Source organism: Salvelinus fontinalis, unplaced genomic scaffold (genome assembly GCF_029448725.1).
Source record: "Salvelinus fontinalis isolate EN_2023a unplaced genomic scaffold, ASM2944872v1 scaffold_1778, whole genome shotgun sequence".
In the NCBI taxonomy this organism is placed as follows: Eukaryota; Metazoa; Chordata; class Actinopteri; order Salmoniformes; family Salmonidae; genus Salvelinus; species Salvelinus fontinalis.
The window spans coordinates 10,353-22,011 of record NW_026601987.1 but is presented as its reverse complement, the minus strand read 5'-3'; the positions used below and the strand labels follow the sequence as shown (position 1 = coordinate 22,011).

The window sequence follows — 11,659 nt, the reverse complement described above, 5'->3', positions numbered from 1 at the left end:
CTACGTGTCTCTGGTATGTGTCCTGAGTGGAATTTGTCAGACTATATGTGTCTGTTCTAGCATTAGTGTGTCCAGTTGCCCTTTGTTCTGCTCTCCCCTATCCTTATTGTGTGCAATTGTCTTAGAAGTCTATTTTTAATGTTCAGCTAGCTTATGTTACTACTACAGTAGTGACTATTTAAACATCTGGAAACTTTACTGGTTCTCTAAAGGTAGTGACTATTTAAACATCTGGAAACTTTACTGGTTCTCTAAAGGTAGTGAATATTTAAACATCTGGAAACTTTACTGGTTCTCTAAAGGTAGTGACTTTATAAACATCTGGAAACTTTACTGGTTCTCTAAAGGTAGTGACTATTTAAACATCTGGAAACTTTACTGGTTCTCTAAAGGTAGTGACTATTTAAACATCTGGAAACTTTACTGGTTCTCTAAAGGTAGTGACTATTTAAACATCTGGAAACTTTACTGGTTCTCCAAAGGTAGTGAATATTTAAACATCTGGAAACTTTACTGGTTCTCTAAAGGTAGTGAATATTTAAACATCTGGAAACTTTACTGGTTCTCTAAAGGTAGTGACTTTATAAACATCTGGAAACTTTACTGGTTCTCTAAAGGTAGTGACTATTTAAACATCTGGAAACTTTACTGGTTCTCTAAAGGTAGTGACTATTTAAACATCTGGAAACTTTAGTGGTTCTCTAAAGGTAGTGACTATTTAAACATCTGGAAACTTTAGTGGTTCTCTAAAGGTAGTGACTATTTAAACATCTGGAAACTTTAGTGGTTCTCTAAAGGTAGTGACTATTTAAACATCTGGAAACTTTAGTGGTTCTCTAAAGGTAGTGACTATTTAAACATCTGGAAACTTTAGTGGTTCTCTAAAGGTAGTGACTATTTAAACATCTGGAAACTTTAGTGGTTCTCTAAAGGTAGTGACTATTTAAACATCTGGAAACTTTACTGGTTCTCTAAAGGTAGTGACTATTTAAACATCTGGAAACTTTACTGGTTCTCTAAAGGTAGTGACTATTTAAACATCTGGAAACTTTACTGGTTCTCTAAAGGTAGTGACTATTTAAACATCTGGAAACTTTACTGGTTCTCTAAAGGTAGTGACTATTTAAATGTAATGGGAAAGTTCAGCGAAATATTGTATTCAGATTTGTTTCCTAAACTTCTTTAACTTGTATCTTTTGTGAGGGTGGAGACTTTGCGAACCGGAACTCCCAGTTTCTGACACGTATGGAACCAGAACTTAATCACACAAGATTATAGTTCTGGGTGAATGAGATTAGACTGCTCTAAATAGTGACTGCATCCACACTTTGGTTCTGGTAGAAAAACATTTTAGGATAAAAACATGACTTTACTCAGCATAGAGTCTGTCAGAAGATACACATCCCACTATTACAACAGTGGGACTGTTCTGGAATTACGGTTGCTGAGTTCACATTCATTAATATCCCACAAGGCTTAGCGTCTATGTCTCAACAACTAAAAGAAGTAACACTTACATTTCCCTTGACCAGCAAGTCAAAATATTTAGTATGAGTTCTCAAAGATTTAACATACATTACAGATATGTATACAACTGAATGAAACGGAGGAAGATGTGTACAACTGAATGAAACGGGGGAAGATGTGTACAACTGAATGAACCGGGGGAAGATGTGTCCAACTGAATGAAACGGAGGAAGATGTGTCCAACTGAATGAAACGGAGGAAGATGTTTACAACTGAATGAAACGGAGGAAGATGTGTCCAACTGAATGAAACGGAGGAAGATGTGTCCAACTGAATGAAACGGAGGAAGATGTGTCCAACTGAATGAAACGGAGGAAGATGTGTCCAACTGAATGAAACGGAGGAAGATGTGTCCAACTGAATGAAACGGAGGAAGATGTGTCCAACTGAATGAAACGGAGGAAGATGTGTCCAACTGAATGGACACGTCTACCTTTGACTCATTCCTCTCTGCCTCCTTCTTTCCACTCCTCTCCTCTTTTGACCTCACCCTCTCACCTTCCCCCCTACTCACAAGGCAGGCAATACGCTTGACCTCATCTTTACAAGATGCTGTTCTTCCACTAATCTCATTGCAACTCCCCTCCAAGTCTCCGACCACTACCTTGTATCCTTTTCCCTCTCGCTCTCATCCAACACTTCCCACACTGCCCCTACTCGGATGGTATCGTGCCGTCCCAACCTTCGCTCTCTCTCCCCCGCTACTCTCTCCTCTTCCATCCTATCATCTCTTCCCTCTGCTCAAACCTTCTCCAACCTATCTCCTGATTCTGCCTCCTCAACCCTCCTCTCCTCCCTTTCTGCATCCTTTGACTCTCTATGTCCCCTATCCTCCAGGCCGGCTCGGTCCTCCCCTCCTGCTCCGTGGCTCGACGACTCACTGCGAGCTCACAGAACAGGGCTCCGGGCAGCCGAGCGGAAATGGAGGAAAACTCGCCTCCCTGCGGACCTGGCATCCTTTCACTCCCTCCTCTCTACATTCTCCTCTTCTGTCTCTGCTGCTAAAGCCACTTTCTACCACTCTAAATTCCAAGCATCTGCCTCTAACCCTAGGAAGCTCTTTGCCACCTTCTCCTCCCTCCTGAATCCTCCTCCCCCTCCTCCCCCCTCCTCCCTCTCTGCGGATGACATCGTCAACCATTTTGAAAAGAAGGTCGACGACATCCGATCCTCGTTTGCTAAGTCAAACGACACCGCTGGTTCTGCTCACACTGCCCTACCCTGTGCTTTGACCTCTTTCTCCCCTCTCTCTCCAGATGAAATCTCGCGTCTTGTGACGGCCGGCCGCCCAACAACCTGCCCGCTTGACCCTATCCCCTCCTCTCTTCTCCAGACCATTTCCGGAGACCTTCTCCCTTACCTCACCTCGCTCATCAACTCATCCTTCACCGCTGGCTACGTCCCTTCCGTCTTCAAGAGAGCGAGAGTTGCACCCCTTCTGAAAAAACCTACACTCGATCCCTCCGATGTCAACAACTACAGACCAGTATCCCTTCTTTCTTTTCTCTCCAAAACTCTTGAACGTGCCGTCCTTGGCCAGCTCTCCTGCTATCTCTCTCAGAATGACCTTCTTGATCCAAATCAGTCAGGTTTCAAGACTAGTCATTCAACTGAGACTGCTCTTCTGTGTCACGGAGGCGCTCCGCACTGCTAAAGCTAACTCTCTCTCCTCTGCTCTCATCCTTCTAGACCTATCGGCTGCCTTTGATACTGTGAACCATCAGATCCTCCTCTCCACCCTCTCCGAGCTGGGCATCTCCGGCGCGGCCCACGCTTGGATTGCGTCCTACCTGACAGGTCGCTCCTACCAGGTGGCGATGCGAGAATCTGTCTCAGCACCACGTGCTCTCACCACTGGTGTCCCCCAGGGCTCTGTTCTAGGCCCTCTCCTATTCTCGCTATACACCAAGTCACTTGGCTCTGTCATATCCTCACATGGTCTCTCCTATCATTGCTATGCAGACGACACACAATTAATCTTCTCCTTTCCCCCCTCTGATAACCAGGTGGCGAATCGCATCTCTGCATGTCTGGCAGACATATCAGTGTGGATGACGGATCACCACCTCAAGTTGAACCTCGGCAAGACGGAGCTGCTCTTCCTCCCGGGGAAGGACTGCCCGTTCCATGATCTCGCCATCACGGTTGACAACTCCATTGTGTCCTCCTCCCAGAGTGCTAAGAACCTTGGCGTGATCCTGGACAACACCCTGTCGTTCTCAACTCACATCAAGGCGGTGACCCGTTCCTGTAGGTTCATGCTCTACAACATTCGCAGAGTACGACCCTGCCTCACACAGGAAACGGCGCAGGTCCTAATCCAGGCACTTGTCATCTCCCGTCTGGATTACTGCAACTCGCTGTTGGCTGGGCTCCCTGCCTGTGCTATTAAACCCCTACAACTCATCCAGAACGCCGCAGCACGTCTGGTGTTCAACCTTCCCAAGTTCTCTCACGTCACCCCGCTCCTCCGCTCTCTCCACTGGCTTCCAGTTGAAGCTCGCATCCGCTACAAGACCATGGTGCTTGCCTACGGAGCTGTGAGGGGAACGGCACCTCCCTACCTTCAGGCTCTGATCAGGCCCTACACCCAAACAAGGGCACTGCGTTCATCCACCTCTGGCCGGCTCGCCTCCCTACCGCTGAGGAAGTACAGTTCCCGCTCAGCCCAGTCAAAACTGTTCGCTGCTCTGGCACCCCAATGGTGGAACAAACTCCCTCACGACGCCAGGTCAGCGGAGTCAATCACCACCTTCCGGAGACACCTGAAACCCCACCTCTTTAAGGAATAACTAGGATAGGATAAAGTAATCCTTCTAACCCCCCCCTCCCCCTTAAAAGAGTTAGATGCACTATTGTAAAGTGGTTGTTCCACTGGATATCATAAGGTGAATGCACCAATTTGTAAGTCGCTCTGGATAAGAGCGTCTGCTAAATGACTTAAATGTAAATGTAAATGTGAATGAAACGGAGGAATATGTGTCCAACTGAATGAAACGGAGGAAGATGTGTCCAACTGAATGAAACGGAGGAATATGTGTCCAACTGAATGAAACAGAGGAAGACGTGTCCAACTGAATGAAACGGAGGAAGACGTGTCCAACTGAATGAAACGGAGGAAGACGTGTCCAACTGAATGAAACGGAGGAAGACGTGTCCAACTGAATGAAACGGAGGAAGATGTGTCCAACTGAATGAAACGGAGGAAGATGTGTCCAACTGAATGAAACGGAGGAAGATGTGTCCAACTGAATGAAACGGAGGAAGATGTGTCCAACTGAATGAAACGGAGGAAGATGTGTCCAACTGAATGAAACGGAGGAAGATGTGTCCAACTGATTGAAACGGAGGAAGATGTGTCCAACTGAATGAAACGGAGGAAGATGTGTACAACTGAATGAAACGGAGGAAGATGTGTCCAACTGAATGAAACGGAGGAAGATGTGTACAACTGATTGAAACGGAGGAAGATGTGTACAACTGAATGAAACGGAGGAAGATGTGTACAACTGAATGAAACGGAGGAAGATGTGTCCAACTGAATGAAATAGAGGAAGGTGTGTCCAACTGAACGAAACGGAGGAAGATGTGTCCAACTGAATGAAACGGAGGAAGATGTGTCCAACTGAATGAAACGGAGGAAGATGTTTACAACTGAATGAAACGGAGGATGATGTGTCCAACTGAATGGAACAGTGGAAGATGTGTCCAACTGAATGAAACGGAGGAAGATGTGTCCAACTGAATGAAACGGAGGAAGATGTGTCTAATTGAATGAAGATGATGGCGTAGCAGTCGGACGTGTGTTTTGTCTTGTCCCGTGTAAATAATCGTTTTCCTCGTTTTTTCCGTTTATATTTTAATCTCACTTTCCATCTACGGACTGAATATACTCTCCTGCAACCCCCAAGACCCAATGTGGTACGGATCTGCTATTTTTATACTTTAGAACCGGAACCCCCATCAGAAGCTAGCCAGCTAACTAACTACTAGCTAGTTATCAGTTAGTCACTGCTAGTGGTCTTTACCGTTAACTCGGACACCAGCCAGCCTCAGCTTGGTCAATACATGCCAGTCTGCACAGCGCGATATCAACCCAGAGAATATCGGACTGCTTTTTCTCTACCAAATCTCCAGATTACTACCGCAAGCTCTGGACCTTTACACCGGATCAGATAGCTAGCTGCAATCTGAGTGGCTACTCCTGGCTAACGTCTCTGTCCCGAAGCAAGCAACAGTTAGCCTTGAGCTAGCCTCGAGCTAGGCCAATCTCCCGGCTAGCCGAAGAGGTCCTCCGGCTAATTCTTGTGCTACAATACATATTTTGCCAATTGGCCTGGACCTTTTTTTGCCGACACAGAGCCCTGCCAATCCATCACAACTGGTCTAAATCAGCTACAAGCTAATTTAGCCATTTTTTGCCGCTGCTAGCAGCTTTTACCTTCTGCACAGACACCAGCCCTGTTATTAGCCTGGATATTACTCACCAATTTACCAGCATCGGACTGTCTCTCGACAACAACGCCGGATTCCTGCCGTAATCCCTGAGCCACTACTTCTGATCCTCACAGCTAGCTTGCAACTAGCGCAGCTAGCGCCACTGCCACGAAGCTAGCACCAGTTAGCAAACACAATTCTACAATTTCACAACCTCTCTTTCGCCATCGCCATCCGGCTTGGATTCTCTGTCGACACGACCACGTCTGGTCTGCAGACGAATACCCCACCCGCTGTGCCCTCAACCGGCCTCCGTCTGAGCAGACCCCCTCCGTCTGAGCAGACCAACCCCCGGGCTACTAACTTTAAACGCCGCGTGCTAGCTTAGTGGAGGCCTCCCTGCTCCATCTACGGCTGCCCCCTGGACACTATGATCACTTGGCTACATAGCTGATGCCTGCTTGACTGTCCATTAATTCACGGTACTCCATTCTGTTTATTTGTGTTTTATCTGTCGGCTCTGTGCTTTAACTCAGGATCTGTGTGTAGTTAATCCGACCCTCTCTGCCTAGTCGTCGCCATTTTTACCTGTTGTTGCTGTGTTAGACTAGCACCCTGTTATTGCTGCTGTTATCTTACCTGTTGTTTTAGCTAGCTCTCCCAATCAAGACCTGCAATCACTTTATGCCTTATTGTATGTCTCTCTCAAATATCAATATGCCTTGCATACTGTTGTTCAGGCTAGTTATCATTATCATTGTTTTGGTTTGCAATGGACCCCGTAGTTCCACTCTCCGTACCTCTGATACCTCCTTTGTCCCACCCCCCACACATGCGGTGACCTCACCCATTGAGACCAGCATGTCCAGAGATACAACCTCTCTTATCATCACCCAGTGCCTGGGCTTGCCTCCGCTGTACCCGTGCCCCACCATACCCCTGTCTGCACATTATGCCCAGAATCTATTCTACCACGCCCATAAATCTGCTCCTTTTATTCTTTGTCCCCAACGCTCTAGGCGACCAGTTTTGATAGCCTTTAGCCGCACCCTCATCCTACTACTCCTCTGTTCCTCGGGTGATGTGGAGGTAAACCCAGGCCCTGCATGTCCCCAGTCACCCTCATTTGTTGACTTCTGTGATCGAAAAAGCCTTGGCCTCATGCATGTCAACATCAGAAGCCTCCTCCCTAAGTTTGCCTTACTCACCGCTTTAGCACACTCTGCCAACCCTGATGTCCTTGCCGTGTCCGAATCCTGGCTTAGGAAGGCCACCAAAAATTCTGGGATTTCCATACCCAACTATAACACTTTCCGTCAAGATAGAACTGCCAAAGGGGGAGGAGTTGCAATCTACTGCAGAGATAGCCTGCAAAGTTCTGTCATACTTTCCAGGTCTATGCCCAAACAGTTCGAACTTCTAATTTTAAAAATTAATCTCTCCAGAAATAAGTCTCTCACTGTTGCCGCCTGCTACCGACCCCCCTCAGCTCCCAGCTGTGCCCTGGACACCATCTGTGAATTGATCGCTCCCCATCTAGCTTCAGAGTTTGTTCTGTTAGGTGACCTAAACTGGGATATGCTTAACACCCCGGCAGTCCTACAATCCAAGCTTGATGCCCTCAATCTCACACAAATCATCAAGGAACCCACCAGGTACAACCCTAAATCCGTAAACATGGGCACCCTAATAAACATTATCCTGACCAACCTGCCCTCCAAATACACCTCTGCTGTCTTCAATCAAGATCTCAGCGATCACTGCCTCATTGCCTGTATCCGCCACGGGTCCGCGGTCAAACGACCACCCCTCATCACTGTCAAACGCTCCCTAAAACACTTCTGCGAGCAGGCCTTTCTAATCGACCTGGCCCGGGTACCCTGGAAGGATATTGACCTCATCCCGTCAGTTGAGGATGCCTGGTCATTCTTTAAAAGTTACTTCCTCACCATATTAGACAAGCATGCTCCGTTCAAAAAATGCAGAACCAAGAACAGATATAGCCCTTGGTTCACTCCAGACCTGACTGCCCTCGACCAGCACAAAAACATCCTGTGGCGAACTGCAATAGCATCGAAGAGCCCCCGCGATATGCAACTGTTCAGGGAAGTCAGGAACCAATACACACAGTCAGTCAGGAAAGCAAAGGCCAGCTTTTTCAAGCAGAAATTTGCATCCTGTAGCTCTAACTCCAAAAAGTTCTGGGATACTGTAAAGTCCATGGAAAACAAGAGCACCTCCTCCCAGCTGCCAACTGCACTGAGGCTAGGTAACACGGTCACCACTGATAAGTCCGTGATAATCGAAAACTTCAACAAACATTTCTCAATGGCTGGCCATGCCTTCCTCCTGGCGACTCCAACCTTGGCCAACAGCCCCGCCCCCCCCGCTGCTACTCGCCCAAGCCTCCCCAGCTTCTCCTTTACCCATATCCAGATAGCAGATGTTCTGAAAGAGCTGGAAAACCTGGACCCATACAAATCAGCTGGGCTTGACAATCTGGACCCCCTATTTCTGAAACTGTCCGCCGCCATTGTCGCACCCCCTATTACCAGCCTGTTCAACCTCTCCTTCGTATCATCTGAGATCCCCAAGGATTGGAAAGCTGCCGCGGTCATCCCCCTCTTCAAAGGGGGAGACACCCTGGACCCAAACTGTTACAGACCTATATCCATCCTGCCCTGCCTATCTAAGGTCTTCGAAAGCCAAGTCAACAAACAGATCACTGACCATCTCGAATCCCACCGTACCTTCTCCGCTGTGCAATCCGGTTTCCGAGCCGGTCACGGGTGCACCTCAGCCACGCTCAAGGTACTAAACGATATCATAACCGCCATCGATAAAAGACATTACTGTGCAGCCGTCTTCATCGACCTGGCCAAGGCTTTCGACTCTGTCAATCACCATATTCTTATCGGCAGACTCAGTAGCCTCGGTTTTTCTAATGACTGCCTTGCCTGGTTCACCAACTACTTTGCAGACAGAGTTCAGTGTGTCAAATCGGAGGGCATGTTGTCCGGTCCTCTGGCAGTCTCTATGGGGGTACCACAGGGTTCAATTCTCGGGCCGACTCTTTTCTCTGTATACATCAATGATGTTGCTCTTGCTGCGGGCGATTCCCTGATCCACCTCTACGCAGACGACACCATTCTATATACTTCCGGCCCTTCCTTGGACACTGTGCTATCTAACCTCCAAACGAGCTTCAATGCCATACAACACTCCTTCCGTGGCCTCCAACTGCTCTTAAACGCTAGTAAAACCAAATGCATGCTTTTCAACCGTTCGCTGCCTGCACCCGCACGCCCGACTAGCATCACCACCCTGGACGGTTCCGACCTAGAATATGTGGACATCTATAAGTACCTAGGTGTCTGGCTAGACTGCAAACTCTCCTTCCAGACTCATATCAAACATCTCCAATCCAAAATCAAATCAAGAATCGGCTTTCTATTCCGCAACAAAGCCTCCTTCACTCACGCCGCCAAACTTACCCTAGTAAAACTGACTATCCTACCGATCCTCGACTTCGGCGATGTCATCTACAAAATAGCTTCCAATACTCTACTCAGCAAACTGGATGCAGTTTATCACAGTGCCATTCGTTTTGTTACTAAAGCACCTTATACGACCCACCACTGCGACCTGTATGCCCTAGTCGGCTGGCCCTCGCTACATGTTCGTCGTCAGACCCACTGGCTCCAGGTCATCTACAAGGCTATGCTAGGTAAAGTGCCGCCTTATCTCAGTTCACTGGTCACGATGGCTACACCCACCCGCAGCACGCGCTCCAGCAGGTGTATCTCACTGATCATCCCTAAAGCCAAAACCTCATTTGGACGCCTTTCCTTCCAGTTCTCTGCTGCCTGCGACTGGAACGAATTGCAAAAATCTCTGAAGTTGGAGACTTTTATCTCCCTCAACAACTTTAAAAATCTGCTATCCGAGCAGCTAACCGATCGCTGCAGCTGTACATAGTCCATCTGTAAACTACCCACCCAATTTACCTACCTCACCCCCCATACTGCTTTTATTTATTTACTTTTCTGCTCTTTTGCACACCAGTATCTCTTCTTGCACATGATCATCTGATGATTTATCACTCCAGTGTTAATCTGCTAAATTGTAATTATTCGATTTATTGCCTACCTCATGCCTTTTGCACACATTGTATATAGATTCTCTTTTTTTCTACCATGTTATTGACTTGTTTATTGTTTACTCCATGTGTAACTCTGTGTTGTCTGTTCACACTGCTATGCTTTATCTTGGCCAGGTCGCAGTTGCAAATGAGAACTTGTTCTCAACTAGCCTACCTGGTTAAATAAAGGTGAAATAAAAAAAATAAAAAATTAAAATGGAGGAAGATGTGTCCAACTGAATGAAATGGAGGCAATCAAATGTCAATCAACTTTCCACCTCTGATTTAGCCTCTAACACACTTCCTGTAAACCAAGGCATATAATGGATGTTTCATTTACTGGTGTTGTTGGGGGACATATTTCCAGTAACTGAAGTAGTTCACAGTAAGAGTTGACACAAGGCTGTGTATGTAGAGTTAGAAAATGTGGTTCCTAACAACACTGTGGTCAGAGCAGCACTGGACTGATTAACACCTCAGACTCAGCAGCTGTAGATTCTTCAGTTGAGGCCTTTTCTCAGTAAGAGTAGAGGAGACTGGGGAACAGACTAACACTTTTAGACTTTAGTTTATTATGAAAATATTATTTAAGTTGGAGGAATCATATTTTTATACTAACAACATATCTCAGCTACCATTACACACTAAGTATGCTCCTTGGACATACTACCAGTCATTTACAATTCAACCAAGTGGAAAGGAATTAAATGTTACAATTGACCTAGTAGACGAATGTTCCACAGGTTAATACTTTAAAAAAGGAGAGGCGGCAAGTAAATTTACATTAGGGCCTCTAACACCTTTTTAAACAAAACCTCTTGGTCATGTAGAGACACTAACCAACCATTATCACATTGAATAAGAGCTTTCTACCTGGTTTCTAATTGGACTTATTTATCTGTTACAACTGACCCTGTGTTACTTTGTTCCCCAGTCTACCTTACCTTCATGGAAAATATTTAAAATGACTGCTTCACTTAAGACAAACAAAATGTTACTTCAATCACCATAAAAATGTTAAACAGCTGAAGCAGGTCACACTATTTTACTTCTTGTAAAATTACCTTTGTAGTTGTGATTTAAAGATGTGGACGTTTATTTGCTAACTGTTTACATAAAGTGTTGCCTTTAATGTTGGCTTGTATGACGTATGATATACTATCAATCAATTTCTTATTTCATGAAACTACAGGAATCCTTTGTTTATATTATATTTGTTTAACATGCGTGTGGGGAGGAGTTCCCCTTTCTGTCCAATGAGGTCATTTCTGGACAATATTTCAGCAAGTAAAATGATGGTTCTACTTTAGAATGTGGAACACACAGCCAATAGGGAGGTTTGATTGTTACACATGATAAATAGTCACACCTGTTCCACATGCAGAGGAGTTTATCCAACCCTCCTTGTCCAGTCTTGACCACTAATTATACCAGACAGGACTCATCTTCATAGAGAGGAGTTTATCCAACCCTCCTTGTCCAGTCTTGACCACTAAGTATACCAGACAGGACTCATCTTCATACAGAGGAGTTTATCCAACCCTCCTTGTCCAG

At 46.1% G+C, this 11,659-nt stretch overlaps 1 protein-coding gene across 1 annotated transcript; it reads left to right on the top strand.

Annotated features, from left to right (window-relative positions):
* Positions 1-2,651: 2,651 nt before the first annotated feature.
* Positions 2,652-11,068, top strand: LOC129849949 (uncharacterized). Its single transcript, XM_055916635.1, has 3 exons — positions 2,652-3,338; positions 3,534-3,801; positions 11,040-11,068. The coding sequence occupies exons 1-3, from the start codon at positions 2,994-2,996 to the stop codon at positions 11,066-11,068; spliced, it is 642 nt and encodes a 213-aa protein (XP_055772610.1). The 5' UTR covers positions 2,652-2,993.
* Positions 11,069-11,659: the final 591 nt, after the last annotated feature.